The 16660-nt window shown below is 48.9% G+C and overlaps 1 protein-coding gene across 1 annotated transcript; it reads right to left on the reverse strand.

Annotated features, from left to right (window-relative positions):
- Positions 1 to 56: 56 nt before the first annotated feature.
- Positions 57 to 14528, reverse strand: PSMD3 (proteasome 26S subunit, non-ATPase 3). Its single transcript, XM_008518906.2, has 12 exons — positions 13989 to 14528; positions 10825 to 11015; positions 8840 to 8977; positions 7457 to 7593; positions 6343 to 6533; positions 6079 to 6182; positions 2689 to 2803; positions 2463 to 2582; positions 2216 to 2319; positions 1787 to 1942; positions 705 to 755; positions 57 to 518 (listed from the first exon to the last, which is right to left on the reverse strand). Exons 1-12 carry the CDS (start codon positions 14206 to 14208, stop codon positions 441 to 443), a joined length of 1605 nt encoding a protein of 534 aa, XP_008517128.1. The 5' UTR covers positions 14209 to 14528; the 3' UTR covers positions 57 to 440.
- Positions 14529 to 16660: the final 2132 nt, after the last annotated feature.

A 16660-nucleotide genomic window follows, 5' to 3' on the forward strand; every position in this document is an offset into this window, starting at 1 on the left:
TGTCAATACTGCAGGTTTGAGAGCAAAGCATAATCATTAACTGGTGCACAAAAAGCTTTGGAGAACTTTTTATTGTTTAAAAATCATAACTGAAGCTTCAAAAAACGTACAACCCAACACATGTCCCAATTCCAGTCCCCTACTCCCTGGAGGAGAGCACAGGGCTACTCCCCCCATCTCGCTGCCCACATCACTAACCAGGACCCTGCCCTGGGGAGGCCGCCTGCCCGCCCTCCTGCCCACTGTGTGCTACGTCACCGGCTGGGGAGGGGCCCTGGGGTGAGGTGGGGGTGGCTGGTTCCCTGCACCCCTCAGCCCCTGCATGTATGCAGTCTGTGAGCCGTGTGTGGAAAAAGGGGCCAGTTCCCTGGGCAAGGGACCCCGAAGGGGGAAGATAACGAGCCAATCCCCATTCGCCCACCCCTCCCCAGCCCCCCAGCTCAAGGGAAGCTGTCGTCATCATCCTCCGCCATCTCCTTGGCAAACTCCAAGTCCTGCTGCTCTCGCTCCCGCCGCTCCTGGGGAAGGGGGTGGGGAGGGCCGGGCTGCTGAGGACCAGCCGGGCTCGCTCCCTCAGTGCTTCACCCAGCCTGGCCCATCCCAAGGTCAGGGGCTACCAAAGCTTCGGAGCTGGCCCCGATCTTCCAGAAACTCCCCACTTCCCTCTCTGCTTTCAGTCTCACTCAAAGAAGAAGGCAGCTTACCTCTGCAGACTCCAAGTCCTTGTTGTACGATTTGGGAGGAAACCTCATGGCCTGAAGCATAGCAGAGACGGGAGCAAGATGAAGAGGAGGCATCAACTTAACATTTATTGTGCTCCTTCTGTGTACCAGGCATTAGATATGACTAAGATAGGTTATTCACTCTCCAATTTAGTCTAGTGGGGGAGCCAGGCATGGAAACTAATTATTACACCACCAAGTGGTAAATACTAAAAAACAGAATTAGGAGGATCTGGAGGTATAAATGACCAACTCTCTCTATAGGGCTGGGAGGGGCACTGCACTGAGGAGAAAAAGGAGGAAGAATGGACTAGTAATGGGAACGGAGGAAAGGCATTCCAGGAGAGGAGTCAACTTGTGAAAAGGCCTGGCTGGGTTCAGTGGCGGAGAGGAGGATGAGAAAGCAGGAAGAGAGTAGGGGGAGCGGTCGTGGGAAGTGAGGCTAGAGGCCTGGGCACCGATCACAAAGGGCCTCGTGTGGCCTGTGGAGCACGGCATTTGGCTGATTTTACGCAAGGCAGCAATATCCCTGGTTTCCTGGGGGAAGGAGACCAGGAAAAAGTTCGGCCGCCAAACAGTAACACCACCTAATTCAGTGCCTGACATAAGGACTTAATAGCCTTTTGCGGAACTAGACCCCAGCCCTACCTTCCACACAGTTTAGACTTCCTAAGTGCCCTAACACAGTGATCTCATTCAATCTCGTTGACCCTGCGAAGCAGGCAGGGCAGGTCATGTCTCACTCTCAGCTTCACAGAGTGGGAAAGAGGCTCAGAGAAGGTAAATGCCTCAAATTTGGACACAAATCTAGAACCCTGCACCCAGAATCCCTGTCTGGTCCTCCCTGGCAACCAGATCCTTTAAAAGCAACAGAAGGTGTTGTGAAGGTCCCACAAGCAAAGTGCTTTGCCCCCTCTGGGCCCCCTGCCCTGCCATTCAATGATTTTACAGAGATGGGCTGGGAACCCGGCCCAAACCAAGCCCATCTTCTCCGAGGAATCTCCAGGTGTGGAGGGAGGGGCGTGCTGCTGCCAAGCTCGCCTCTGCAGCCAAGGGCGTCTCACCTTGACGGACATGTTGTGGATATCTAGGCAAAAGGAGATGCGCTGGTGGAAGGCGAGCTGGGGCTCCCGGGTGGAATAGATATCAATCATCTCCTTGGACTGGACGTAGCCCTTCTCGTGGTTGATGCTGGCCTCAATGACGCCATCCCGGATGGCCTGCAGGTCCCCAAGGGAGGAAAAGTCACCAGAAAGCCCATCTTCTACGTCCTAGACCTTCTTGTCCCATCCCTTCATCCTCCTTCTACTCTTACACACTCACACACTCTGTCTCTCTCCGGCAACTTCTGAGTGTCACTGCAGGACCAGCACTCCCTGAAAGGGCTATGCCACCGCTTCACCCACCCCCTCCGTGGCCAATCTCCATCCACTCCCACCCCTGAACTAAGGCAGGAACAACCTGGGCCACTGCGGTGCCTGAACCAGCCCCACCTTGGCAACAATGAACTCTGCATCCTCTGGGCTGTCCAGCTGCAGCTTCTGGGCGATGTCGGCCAGGGAGATTCGGGAATAGGAGAGGCTGATCATGCGCACACCTGAAGAGGAAGCAGTGATGGGGTGAGCAGGGTGGGCACAGACCCTTACCTGCCCACGGGCACCCACAGGGTTGTCCCCGTCCCCTAGAGAAGCCTAGTCTAGGTCCTGCTCTCCCAGGGGCTCCTCAGAGCCTGACCCATACCTGTCTTAATGACGTTGTGCCGCAGTCGGATGATGAGGGTATAGGTCCCATCTGCCTGAAACTTCTCCCCAAACTGATCCAGGACCTGGTTGAACTTGGCTAGGTTTCCTGTCCTGACAGCTGCAGGGGGGCAAGGAGTGGATTAGATGATGCAAATGGGTATACACATCAAAGAGGCCACAGTGCCAGAGGGTCCGGCAGGCTCCAGGAGGGGGACCAGCCTTACCTTGGGTCAGAAGGAAGTAGGGCATGAGCGAACGCTTGAGGGATGGCTGACGGAACTGTAGCCGGTCCGGGATCTCTCCCAGCAACAGCTCCACCACAATAAGAAGCTTGTGCACCTGGCAGAGTGTGACACAGGAACGCAGTGGGCAAGGAGCTCCACCAGGTGGAAGAGAATGAAATGGGGCTTCGATTCAGTCAGACATACTGAGAAATGGGGAAAGTGGCACTGTGATTAGGCCCACGGAGAGAGGAAAAAGCCCTCAACACCTGTGCTGGGCACGGAATTGAAACCCCGCCTTTGGAGCCAGGCACTCAGCCCTAAGCTTCATTTCATTTGGCCAGTCAGTGCACACACCACTCTGAAAGGGCAACGCTCTGAAGTATAGGCCAGTTGGGCAGGCTCTGTGGCTCAGAAATGGTGAGGGAACAGGGCCTAGAGGCCTGGGGAATGGAATGGAAAGTCAGTCAAAGATGCCGGTTAAGGACACGGATGTTTCTGGAGGAGAGGAGGTGAACAACGTGTAGAACTAGTTATCTGGGTAGAGGCAGAAGCAGAGGAAAGGAGCCTGGCAGAACCTCGGTGAACGAGCTGTGTATGGACGTAGAAAGTTGGCTGGAAAATCGGGCCCTTCCTCCCTCCATAAAACCGTGCGGTATTTCTGAATAGTGCCTACCGTGGATACAGCGCCGTGTAAGGAAAACTACAGCGGAGGGGACAATGCCCAGCAATTAAGGAGCTTCCCACAAAGTAGGGGCGACAGAACACAGACAGCTGAATCACCCAACAGCAAGTGTCACGAGGGAGGTGAGGGATTAAAATGGGTGGTGGGTGATCATGCCCCTATCTGGGCAAGGGCTCTTCACCCCACCACATACACCCACGAGGCTGCCCTGTCCTTGGAGTAATCTGTGAGTGAGGAGAAACCCATGTTAATATGTGCCTTAAGGATTCTGAAAAAGCAGAAAAAGGAGGGAGAACATTTCAGTCAAGGGAACAGGCTGGAACAGAGGCAGGCAAGTGCGAGGACACTCCTCGAGGGAGTATGGGGGCTATCAGGAAGGATGACTGGGGCCAGTCTGGGGACATGCAGTCTTGAATGCCAGGCTGGTTTCAGAGATGGTGACAGAATGCTGAGGTCTAGTCTCCATTCATCAGCTAGGAAACGCTGGGCAACTGAGTCCTTGGTTTCCTCATCCCTAAAATGGGCATAACAACAATACTCCCTGGCCTGTCCACCTCACAAGACTTACGACACTCTACTGGGCAGGCAGTGGAGAGCAATGCAAGCGTCCTGGGCAAGGCAAAGACAGGCCTTGAGCTCTGCTTAGGCAGGCAGTTGTGTGGAACAAGAAATGTTAGTGGCTCGAACAAGGGCACTGGCAATATGAGAGAGGAGGCAAATACAAAAGACATGGAGGCAAATCAACAGATGACTCAGTGACGGGGAAGGAGGGGGAGAGGAGTCTGAGACGATCCCAAGGATCCCAAGAGCAGGAGGAAGGACTGGTGAGGGGCGCCCAGGGGGGTTTGTTCTGGACAAGCTGAGTGTGAGGGACTATCTATAAAGAGATGTGCGGTGGGAAGTTGGATTTGTAGGTCTGGTGCTCTGTGAACCCCCAAATTCATACATTCAAGTTCCTAACCCTCCAGTACCTCACAATGTGACTATATTTGGAGATAGGGCCTTGAAAAAGGTAATTAAGGTAAAAGGAAGTCATATGAGTGGGCCCCAATCCCACATGACTGGTGTCCTTATAAGAAGAAATTAGGACACAGACACGCACAGAAGGAAGACCATTGAAGACACTGGAAGAAGACGGTCATCAACAAGCAAAAGAGAGGCCCTCAGAAGAAACCAACTGTACTGACACCCTGATCTTGGACTGCTAGCCTTCAGAACTGTCACAAAATAAAATTCTGTTGTTTAAGCTACCCAGTCTGTGGTGCCTTGTTATGGCAGCCCGAGCAGACCAAGACAATCAGTAACAGACTTCGGTGAAGCACCACGGAGGGGAAGAGTTGAGCTATGAAAGAAATAAGATCACCCAAGGAGAGAATGTGGACTTTACTCTGGACAGATAAGCTTTTGAAGGGTTCCACTGTGGACTCCTCTTTATGTCTCTCTTCACCATTCTCACCCTTCCCATTTATACCTAAAGCTAGCTTCTCCACGTGTGCTCTTTTTATCCCATTCCTTCCTGTCTCCTCGAAGGCCTTGGCCCACCACCTATTACTTAAGTCTCTCTGGGTGCAAAGTTCCCCCAACTCTGCTTCTTCTCCTCTCAAGCAGCCAAGCCATCTCTTTCCCAGCTCCCTTACCAACAGGCCATGGGCCAAAGACTTCAGTCCAACTCCCTCTGCTCCTTTCTGCCACCTGGCTCCACCACAGAAAATTTTGAAATCTTACGCATCCACAGTAAAATCTGGTTTGAAAACACTGCTTTACCCCACAATGCCTCTCCTCTGGTACCTGACACAGTCTATATGTTAATTATTTGTATTTTTAGAAGAAACTTTAGTGTGTGCCTTATATTCTAAGCAATCTAACATCTTGAACATGTACCTTTGTGTCTGAAAAGCTGTTCTTTTCTGTGAAAATCCCACCCATCTTTCAAAAATCAGATCAAATTTAACTTTTTTCTGTAAGATCTCTTTAATTATTTGACCAAAACCAAATCTGGCTTTTTCTGAACTGCTGAACGGAAACGAACCAAATCTCCCACCACACTGACCCATCCTTGCAGCCTGTGCTCTAGGCAAGGGCTCTAGGAGGTGGATGTCGCATCAGGTAGGAGCAGAGGTTGGTAGTTGGGCAAGTTGGGTCCAAATTCTGGCTACCAGGCTCTGTGACTTTACACAAACTTTGAGTCAGTGTTCTTCTTCTATTTCTTCAAAGGCAAATACCATTTCTCATCCTTCTTTTCTATCCCTCACAATGCCTAATATCAAGATCAGCACTCAAAAAATATGTTGTGACTGACAGCTCTTAGGTGGCCAAGGTTTATCTCCGCCTGAGTCAGTCAGCCTTAGGGAGATTTTCTGGGTTCCCTAGCCACAGACAACATTGCTCCCTAACAGGCATGTGAGGGACCAGGTAAGAGCCTGGAGTTTATCAACACAATCCAGGCCCATGCCTGGAAGGACTGTAAGAAGTGCTGGGGAATGAGGAATATTCCAAACCCATCTATCAAGGAGAATATGCTGAACATGAACTGCTAGAGGTGCAGGTTGTGTCTGCTCGAAGTGCTCTGAACAATGCTGTGCCCAGACATCTGATGCAACCTTTCAGCTAATGAAGATGAAGGAAACTTTCCCTGGTCCCTCCTATAGGGAAACAACTACCGTGGTAGCAGGTGAGTAAGTGGCGAAGGGACGAGAACTGCAGCTCACCGTCTGTTTGAAGCCGACAGCTGTGTGCTGAGGAGCCTTGCGAAGGGCATTGGTCATTGTTCTCCGGGCCTCTGAGTACTCCAGCTGGATGGCTTTGATTCGCCCTGGGCGCAGAGAAGAGGAGAGTGGATCAAGAGAAGGGTGTCATCCAAACCCCCTGTAAACCAGAGTGCCAAACGGGCCTCAAGCACCGAGCGCACCACATTTTCAGAAAACGTGTACCAAGCGAGCCAACCTCTGACTTGGGGTTGGGCCCCTGCTCACCTGTGTAGTAGAGGTACCTTGCCCACTCGTTGTTGTTGGCCTGCTCGGGGAACACGGACTTGGACACCAGCTTCTCGGCCTGGTCGTACAAGCTGTAGTGCAGGTAGTTCCGCAGCAGGAGGTTCAGCAGGGTGGCCTGCCCATCCGCATCATGCCGAAGCGTGGCTGTGCGGAGCCGAGCATGCAAGAAGCTTCAAGAAGGAAAGAAAAAAGACGCCAAAGGCCTCAAATCACAACTCTTTGAACTGCCTCTGACCTCTCCATTCTCTCAACTCCTTAAAAAGTGATACAAACTGCTTTTCTGGTTATTCACTAAATGTGTGACTATTCTAGGTGCACAAAGACTGACAAAACTCTGCTCTCAGGGGACTAGCATTCTAGTGGGGGAACCAGACAATAATCATGATAAGCAGTGTATTATGTCGCATGACAGAAGGTGGTAGGGGCTATGGAGACATGAGGGTAAGTGCAACGGAGACCACAGGAGGTGAGGAGGATGGGGGTGATTTTAAACAGCTTGGTCAGCACAGGACTCACTGAAAAAGTAACAGTTAAGCAAAGGCTTGAAGGAGGTAGGGAGAGGAGGATTTGTGGCAGAGGGAAGAGCCAGCACAAAGACTGTAAGGCAGTGTGTGCCTGGATGCCAAGGAAGAGCAAGGAGGCCAATGTGGCTGAGAGAGAGCTGGGGGAGCAGTGGGAGATACAGTCAAGGAGGCAGGAACAGGGGCTGGATCAAGTCAGGCCTTATAAGCTGTCATGAGGACTTTGGCTTTTCTCTGAGGGAAGGGGTAAGGCACTGCAGGTTTTCAGCAGAGGAGTGAAATGTTTTCCAGCCTGTCCTTCTACCCTTGACCTACCAATGTCTTCCCTTGAGGTGGGGTGAGGAGAGCCTGGGGCAGTTCATACAGCCTGGTGGTTATTTCCGTTTCCTCATCTAGTATCAGTCCCTCTCTCAACCCCTCCATGGCCCAGGGCATGTTAACCATTACCCCAATTTTCTGCTGGGCACCTTTTATCTAACAGCTTAACTCTCTCTGCAAGTACACAGCTCTGTGGTAGTGACTGAGCACATCTCTGACCCCAGGGCCGTGCGAGACACCTTGGCCACCGGTACCTGCGCACCACATCCAGCTTGTCCAGGAACTCATAGACCCGGGCATGATAATAGTAACACTTTGCTGCCACGAGGTCCAGGGCCCGGCGGTTCTGAGTGCTGATCTTCTGCATCAGGTCATCAGAGATCTTCTGTGCCTAGGGAGGCAGCCAACAGAGAATCAAGCGGCAGTGCCTCAACAAGGTAAACATGGAGCTATCACATGAGCCAGCAATTTCCCTCCTAGGTATATATCCTAAAGAAGTGAAAACACGTTCACACAAAAATCTGTACACAAATGTCCACAGCAGCATTATTCATAACAACCAAAAACTACAAACAACCCAGTGTCCCTCACCTGATGAAGGGATAAATAAAATGTGGCATATCCATACAATGGAATATTATTCATCCATAAAAAGGAATAGAGTACAGATAAATGCTACAACACGGATAAACCTGGAAAACATTAGGCTAAGTGAAAGAAGCTAGACACAAAAGGCCACACGTTATATAATTTCACTTATACAAAATGTCCAGAATAGGGTAAGTCCCTAAGAGAGAAAGTAGATTAGTGGTTGCCAGGCCTTGGGGTGAGGGGAGAATGAGGAGTGACTACTAACAGGTACGGTGTTTCTTTTGGGGTGATGAAAATGTTCTGGAATTAGATAGTGATGATGGTTGCACAACTTTGTGAATTTACCAAAAACCACTGAACTGTACACTTTAAAGCGGGTTCAATCACATCTAAAACAAAACAAAACAAAAACTAACCAGTTGGCAACGCAAGGGAAAAACAAAATATGGAACTGAGGAGTGGGACCCGTCATTTCTTGAGTGTGTGCTTGGGACAGTGGCTGTGACTGACAAAGAAGTTGGCCCCAGCTGGAGGGAGTGGCGGAAGTGTAGTATCCAAAAGGGAGGCGTGCAGTCCCATAACAGCAGCTGCCATTTATTAAAGCATTGTGAGAGCTTCCTATGTGCAGCTCATCACGCTAAGTAGTTTTAAACATATTACTTTATTTAGTACTAATGATAATCTTGTAAGGTGGACAGTGTTTTCCCATTTTATATACAGCTAGGAGAAATTAAATTGCCTAAGGTACAGCTGGGACCTGAACCCAGGTCTTTCTGTCTCCAAATCCCCTACTTTCCCCCAAAGAATCCACTATGCTGGCCTGCACCACAGACAGGTAGAGTGGCCACTGCCAGCCCTTTCCCACGGTGCCCATGCAGGAGTTGAGGGGCTTCCCAGGATGCGGGGTCAGGCGCATTCTCACACGGGGGAAGCCTGGGGGATAGTCAGTAACCCAGCGATATCCCCATTTCTTCGCTAGAGACGGCCTCCCCGCAAACCCCTCGCACCGCCTGGGGCATGCCAACCGCCGGCACTGGCCCTGGTACCTCTTTGTAGCGCCTGCTGCTCATCAGGAAGATGACCATGAGGAGCTGGAGATAGGCTTCCACCTCGGGGAGGAGGGGCACCGACGCAGCTTTTCCTGTTCGAGGACGGAACTGTAAATCGGCTTCTGTGTCCATGGGCTGGGAGAGGATGTGAGTTACCACGGAAAAGCTCAGTCAGGTCAATCAGAATTTAGTGAACACTTACATATTTTAACAAATATTTATTGAGTGCCTGCGATGTGCCAAGATTTTTCTAGATGCTGGGGATACAAAATAAAGACGACACAATCTCTTCCCGAAGGAAGTCAAGGAGGCTGGTAATACAATACCTACAATAAGGGGTTACGGTAGTATAACAGACATCTTCACAGAAGATGATGGGCACAGAAGAGATGATCTAAGGATCCCTCAAAGAGCCTACAATCTAAGGAGAGAGATTAAATTACCATACCTGGAACCACTGCAAATTCTATCAGATACGGTTTAATGAGGAGATACAATTCTAGAGACGAGATCAAGAATAATGAGACAAAGGGCCGGCCCCATGGCTGAGTGGTTAAGTTCACGCACTCTGCTTTTGCAGCCCGGGGTTCACCAGTTCAGATCCTGGGCACAGACATACACAGCATTCATCAAGGCATGCTGTGGTGGCATTCTACATAGAAGAACTAGAATGACCTACAATTAGGAAATACAACTATGTACTGGAGCTCTGGGGAGAAAAAAAAAAAGAGGAAGATTGGCACAGATGTTAGCTCAGGGTCAATCTTCCTCACAAAAAAAAAACAAAAAACAAAAAACACACTAATGAGACAAAATTTTTTTTGGTGGGAAAAGAGGAAATTGACATATACACCGTATTTCTTTTCAGATCTAGTCACCAAAACCGGAATAATGTGTTACAGTTAGCTCCAAAAGTGATCATGTTGGATGAATTTAGAAAAGTCAAGGTTAAAACTATTCCCGGTGGGGTTGGAGGATGGTGCTTTCCCCTTTCCAGACAATAAACTCTGCCTTGTTCCACCTTAAAGGATTTTCTGAGTTTTTACATCTATGTTCTCTTTTTTTTTTTTGAGGAAGATTAGCCCTGAGCTAACTACTGCCAGTCCTCCTCTTTTTGCTGAGGAAGCCTGGCCCTCAGCTAACATCCAGGCCCATCTTCCTCTACTTTCTATGTGGGACGCCTACCACAGCATGGCTTGCCAAGCTACGCCACCGGGCCAGCCCCTGAGTTTTTACATCTATGGAACAGACTGTAACATATGGGGTTTTAGAGAGAGAAAGGTGGTGGAAGGGTCAATGAAGTTTGGGCAGGACCTGGACTATACCATGAATGATACGGAGGATTTTACAGCAGAAAGGAAAAGGAGAGGTCTCTCCTGGTGCGGAGGCCACTACCACCATCAGATTAACTTCAGTGGCATGCACTTTGTGCCAGGCACTGTTCTAACAGCTTTATCCCACTCCCCGCAAGCCTCTCAGATCTGTTTATCACATTTAACAAATGAAGAAAAGGAGGCACAAGGAGGTCAGGTCATTGCCCAAGTCTCACAAGTACCAAATGGTAGAGTTTGGATTCAAATTCAACTATATCTCCAAAACCTGTGCTCTTAACCACTATTCTATATATCCTCCACGGTGAAGCTTTGGAGGCAAAGAGGAAGTGGCACCGCCTCCTAGAGCAAGGGAGATGTCACCTAACTGGAGGAGAGGGTCCATGCTGGGGGGCAGTGTGAAATGAGTTTGGCTGGAAGGGTCCTGATTCCCAGCTCCTTTCCCTGACTCAGAAGAATGACACTACAGGGCAGAAGGATGGCTCCCTTGTTAGTGGGCAGATGAGTAACAAAATGGGCTACTTTGCTTCACTACTCTGCTACTGCAGGTAATAAGACAGGTCTTTAGGATGGGAAACAACTATATCCCGCGGGTCCGAGATCAAGTCCTCTTTAAGTCAAAGCCCCTTTATGCCGGCTTGACCCACCTACCTCTTCCAAGAAGGGTAGCAAGAAGTCTCGAGTGGCATTATTTGAGGTGAAGAAACCATGCACAGCCTTATACAGAACATAGTGGTTGAGGCGGCGTGATGTGGAAGGCAGCATCCGCAGGGCCCTTAGCACAAATCGAGGCTCCTTGCCCGAAACTGCTTTCTCCAGCTGTTTCACATGCTCCTTGATGTCTGTGGAGTACCAGAGGAGGAAAAAAGTTACTTCCAAGTCTTCCTACTCTCCCATCACTCCAGGCAAGTAGCCCTAGAGAGCCTCTTACAAAGGGGCAGGATGTAGCCAATCACCTCTTTTGCCCTAATAAGTTAAGCAATACTTATGGATTCCATAGATTGACTTTAAGACATAATTAAGGGGCTGGCCCCATGGCCAAATGGTTAAGTTTGCCTGCTCTGCCTCAGCAGCCCAGGGTTCACCAGTTTGGATCGTGGGTGTGGACCTACACACCGCTCATCAAGCCATGCTATGGCACATCCCACATAGAAGAACCAGAATGACTTACAACTAGGATATACAACTATGTATTGGGGCTTTGGGGAGAAAAAAAAGGGGGTGGGGTGGGGAAGACTGGCAACAGATGTTAGCTCAGGGTCAATCTTCCTCACCAAAACAAGAACACTACCTACCAAAATGGAAGAAAAGAGCTACTACACCTTTCATTTAAAAAAAAGAAAAAGAGACAACAAAAAATAAAGAGGGGGTGGGGGAAGGGGTAGAGAGTGACAGAAAGAGGAAGAAAGGAAAAAACGATGAGAAACAAAGCAAACACATGAGGATTTATCACATTTCTAAATAGGAAAAGACTTTCTAAATGCAAACAATGGGAGAAATCGGCCCCCCCACACACAAAAGACTGATGACCTCAAGTTCATAAAAAATCCTTCTGGGGGTTGGCCCAGTGGCGCAGCGGTTAAGTGTGCACATTCCGCTTCGGCGGCCCGTGGTGGGGGAGCTCGCAGGTTCGGATCCTGGGTGCGGACATGGCACCGCTCGGCAAGCCATGCTGTGGCAGGCGTCCCACGTATAAAGTAGAGGAAGATAGGCACAGATGTTAGCTCAGGGCCAGTCTTCCTCAGCAAAAAGAGGAGGATTGGCAGAAGTTAGCTCAGGGCTAATCTTCCTCAAAAAAAAAAATCCTTCTGAGTAACTGTGTAAAAAAAAGAAAACTATTTGCAACAAATGTGACCAAAGATTCATATTCTTATTCTACAAAGAGCTTGTATAAATGGTTAAGACAAATAAAAATGAACACAGACAATACAAAAAGAGGAAAGACAAACAAGTAACAGATAGGAAAAACATATTTCACTGGGATTCGAATAAGTGCAAATAGAAACATTTTTCAACTAATAAATTAGTAATATTTTTAAAATAACAGAGTACAGGGGCCAACAGGACATTTCTGCTGGTATAATGTAAACCGGAACAGCTTTTCTGGACAACACTTACCAACGTTAAAAACATTCACCCTTTTGATTCAGCCATATAGAGAATCTATACTGAAGAAATACTTATAAAAGTAAATCAAAAACGGGCACAAAGATGACTGTCACAAAGCTATTTACAATAGGAAGAAACCGGAAACAGATGTTCAAGAATAAAGGGATGCAGTCAATTGGTAGCTTCTTAGCTACCTGTGTAAACTTGGCACAGGATGCCTGGGTCACATTAATGATAGAATAATAAGAGCTAATATTTACAGAGGGTTTACTATGTGTTCACCACGTACTAAGCACAGTTCTATGCATTTTAATCTTCACAACAACCCAGTGAAGTAGGTACTATTACTCTCATTTACAAAGATCAAGAAACTAATTCCAGAACTTGTAATCTTAACCACTACATCAGGTATTCAATAAATGTCTCTGGAATAAACTGAATGCTCACTAGGTTTATGGATATGTTAAATGAAAACACACAAAATCATCTGTATTCAGTTATGCCTTGTTCCAAACTGTAGATAACTCAATCTCAATTATGAGAAAGCACAGGAGAATTTCACAGGAAAAAATGTTAACCATGGTTGATTTTTTTCCCTGCTACTTAAGACTTCTCATATTTTCCAAAATTTCTAAAATGAACATGAGTGACTTTATAATAGAAAATGAAGTGTTTAAAAGAAACCTACGCACATACGCAGTAAGTAATGCTGAGTGGCACCTTTGCCACTGGCCGACGTTATTTTAGGTAAAAGGCTCTTTATTAGATATGATCCTGTGGCCCAACTTTAGAGGAAGAGCTGATGCAGTCAACACTATCACATCCTCAAAAGCGCCATCCAGAAGCATAGCTTTGCTTATCTCAATGTCTTTGAGCTAGTTTCTCATACAGCTAAGTAGAGAGAAAACCCAACAGTCAGGTCCCACTTGATCCAGAACCGGGAAAACAGCCCCAGGGGGACGTTGGGAAGCTCTCACTTTACCCACTCCAAATGTGGGCAGGATGCTCTAAGCAGGAAGAGTGACATATGAACTCGGAGGAACAAGAGAACGCTAGAAAACTGGGAACGGACACCTGGGAGAAAAGAAACGGCGGGACTGGTATATAGTTTAGGTCCAAGGTGAGTATTGGGAATTCAAAGAACGATGACAAAAAGTTGAAAGTGTGTATGTGTTTAAACCGTTTAGAAACAGTAGGAGTAAGAGCTTGAAAGCAGAGGAAAAAAGCAAAGGGGTCGTTTGGGCACCGTAATTAGAGAAATAAGGAAGCAAGACACTAAGTAGAAATGGTTCTTTTAGGGGAGTTTGTTAAAGGTAACCAAGACAACGGAAACTTCTTGTACACTCTCAGAACTCAGGGGCCAGTATTCTGCGTCATCCTGGCTCCCTCTACACACACAAATACGCACAACCACTGGTTTCTAGAGGGATCAATCATATATCGGTCAGAGGGGAGAGCTTAGAAGAGGGAGTCTACAGACCCAGCGAGACCTAGTTCTAGTTGCAACCCCAGGTCAGGGGAGGGGGTGTGTGTGAAGGGAGGAGTCCCGAGCCTGGAGAGGTTGTTATTGGGTCTGGGGTCGGGAGTGTCCGGGTAGCGGAGGCGGGCACTAGCGGTGATCCTAAGGAAGCGGGGATGGTGGAGGCTGCATCACCGGGGCGCTGTCACCCGTGATCACGGCACGTCCCCGGCCCGGGCTCTCGTACCCTCCAAGGTGACAGTGTCCAGCTCTCTCTGGGAGTGCTCAGCCGCCGCCGCCGCTGCCTTGCCGTCGGCCTCCCCCGTTGACGCGCCACCCGTCGCCGCCTCCTCTTTCATCTCCACGTCCTGGGGGGCCGGGGGCGGCGGTGGTTCTTGTTCCCCTCCGCCGGGCGGCGGCTTTGCCTTGTCCGCGCCGCGGCGCCGCGCCGAGCCCTCCTGCTTCATGGCACCCGGGGTCGCGGCCTAGTCCGGAGACCGAGGCCGGGGCCTCCAGTGAACGCTCGCACCAGAGACCAGGAACTGAGCCGGGATGCACACGAGCGCGGGCTCGCTCGCGTCGGGCCGCACGATGACGGAGCAGCTGCAAACCCCTTCCCGGCGCTAGGCCTTCTGGGAAACGCCAGGCCCGGCGGGCCGATGGCCGAGTCAACAAAGGGGAAAGAAATCAACAGCCGAAGTGCAGGATGGAGGCGGATCTTCGAGGGAGGAGCGGGGAGGAGCCTGTAGGGGTTCATGGGGCTTTCTTTGGAGTGCCTTAGTGTATTGATTTTCTTTCACGTTCCTCTCGAGTGCATTTCCGGGCATGTCCACAAGAGGTCCCCTCAGGCTCCAATCTGGGTTGCACCAGACTCTAAGAGCGCCTCACCCAGCGTGGAGTGGCTTGGGCCTATGGGAGCGCAGGGTGTGATGACGGGTTTCTTGCCCAAACTCGTTCTATTTGCCCCCTGCTGAGGTTGCCTTTTTGAGTTCCGAGAGTGTTGTGCTCAATGGCGGTCCGGTGCTTCCGGCTTGAGGGAAATAAAGAAGCTGCGAAAGAGGGATGTGGAGCTAGGCTGTTGGGCTTAAAATAAAACCAAACTAGAGAGTAGGAAGAACCCTGTGGGATTCAGACCTTCTTGTTAGATTTTAGCTAGTGCTGAAAAGAAGGCATAAAATCTTTGCAGCCTGGGAGTGCGGAGAGGGGGAGGGTCCGTTTGTGTACAGTCACTCCAGTTTAATAAAAGATAGGGGCCGACCCCATACTGCCCAGGGCTTGCACGTTCAGGGGGAGGAGCGAGGACAGACAGCTCCAGAATATAGTCTGCTGGAAGCTGTTTTCTGGGCTGCTGTGTACTGTGGGGCCAGAGGAAAGAGGGTGTAAGCCCCCATTGGCAGAGGCTTCAGGGAGTCCGTTGGGGTGCCTGTACTGCATCCAGACAGACACTAGTGAAATGGGGATCAGAATAATAGTGTACCTAAGGAGAGCCTGAGAATCTCCCAGGGGAGGGAGATTGGACCAGAAACCGGGTCCGCGTATTTTTCAAAGGAATTTTCCAGTGATTCTGCAGGAGGAAGACACAGGTCGCAATTTCTTAAGACACTAAACAAAAACTCCCTCCCTATCTTGGAACTTTTATCCCTTCCATAAATGAAAGTCCTAAGTTTTAGACCAGGTCAGACTCTACAAGACAATCTAGTCCTGTTGTAAGGTCCTAGAGGGCAGAGAATACGTTTTGACCATATTCTCCTTTATATAGAGAGAAGATATTCTTTGTATCTTCCTTTTCATACTATCGCAGCAAATAGCTCCTTGCACTAAACAGCCACTTGCTAAATGGAAAAATGTGTGCTCTAGTTTTAGGAAATTGCCTTGACCAATGCCTCCCTAACTGCCCCTAGGGCTGAGGGACAGATAACAGGACTTTTGAATCATCACTGAAACAAACTCATTAAAGCCTCTTCTAACACCGTATCTGCAACTGAAGGTGAGCGAGAATGGCAGAGGAAGAAAACAGACAGCCTTGCTGTTCATCCTTATGAAGTTACCCTTCTGGCTAGTTAGGGTGTTAGCTCACTTCTTTACTAAGTTTACGTCACAAGAGAAAAACAATCAAGTCAGCAGATCGCTCCCCAGTATGTCCTTGAGTAATAGAGTGAGATGTTGGAAGGTGCCCCAGAATGGGGGATGGTGGCCTAACACAAAGCTTTTGGCACGGGCTCATGAATTCTTGGTGAGTGAGGGAACTAGTCTGGGCAGGGGGTGGCTAAGAAGGGGGAGAGTCTGCTTCCTGGGGCCAAAAACCTGGGAGAAATTATTCCACCTATAAAACTATTCTATAAGAGATTGGTGAAAGATGTTAAAACTCAGCTTTAGGCAGAGGAGGATGGTATGAACCTAGCAGTTTTATCAGATTACAAGATCCATATTTGCAGGTCCGTCTGCCAAGCCTACCCACATCACTTCCTCCCACAACCACCCTGACTGAGGGCAGAAGAGGGAAAGGTGAAATAAGAAGAGAATATCACAATTACTTTTCAAAAGTTTTGGGTCAGTGTTTTTTTGGAGTACTATTTTTGTTAAGATCTATCTGCACTTTCTATTCAATAGACTTGGAAGTTGTCTTATTCTTGTTTGGGGCTTGTACCATATATCTCTAGGTCTTTGCCTTTCCCAATCCTTCAACCCAAGTCCAGAGGACCCCAAAGACTCCTCTTTGAAAACAAGCTACTTTGATGATCTTCTCACTTTAGAATCTAGATTCCAAATTCTATACCCTGATAGTTCTTCGAGCAATTTCCATCTGGCCTGAAGATGTACATATGATCTATATGTAGCATGATAATGTCTATTTTTTTTCCTGGCACAAGTTCAGAATTTCCTTATGATAGATTCTTTAAAGAAAAACACCAAAAGACA

This window comes from Equus przewalskii, chromosome 10, assembly GCF_037783145.1.
Source record: "Equus przewalskii isolate Varuska chromosome 10, EquPr2, whole genome shotgun sequence".
Lineage (NCBI taxonomy): Eukaryota > Metazoa > Chordata > Mammalia > Perissodactyla > Equidae > Equus > Equus przewalskii.

Excerpts from the sequence above, each read along its gene's own strand:
- PSMD3 (XM_008518906.2), bottom strand. The coding sequence starts at position 14,208 with ATGAAGCAGGAGGGCTCGGCGCGGCGCCGCGGCGCGGACAAGGCAAAG. Across the intron at positions 6,534-7,456 it reads AAGCTGGATGTGGTGCGCAG|CTTCTTGCATGCTCGGCTCC; the intron begins GTACCGGTGGCC and ends TCCTTCTTGAAG. Across the intron at positions 2,320-2,462 it reads GCACAACGTCATTAAGACAG|GTGTGCGCATGATCAGCCTC; the intron begins GTATGGGTCAGG and ends CTTCCTCTTCAG.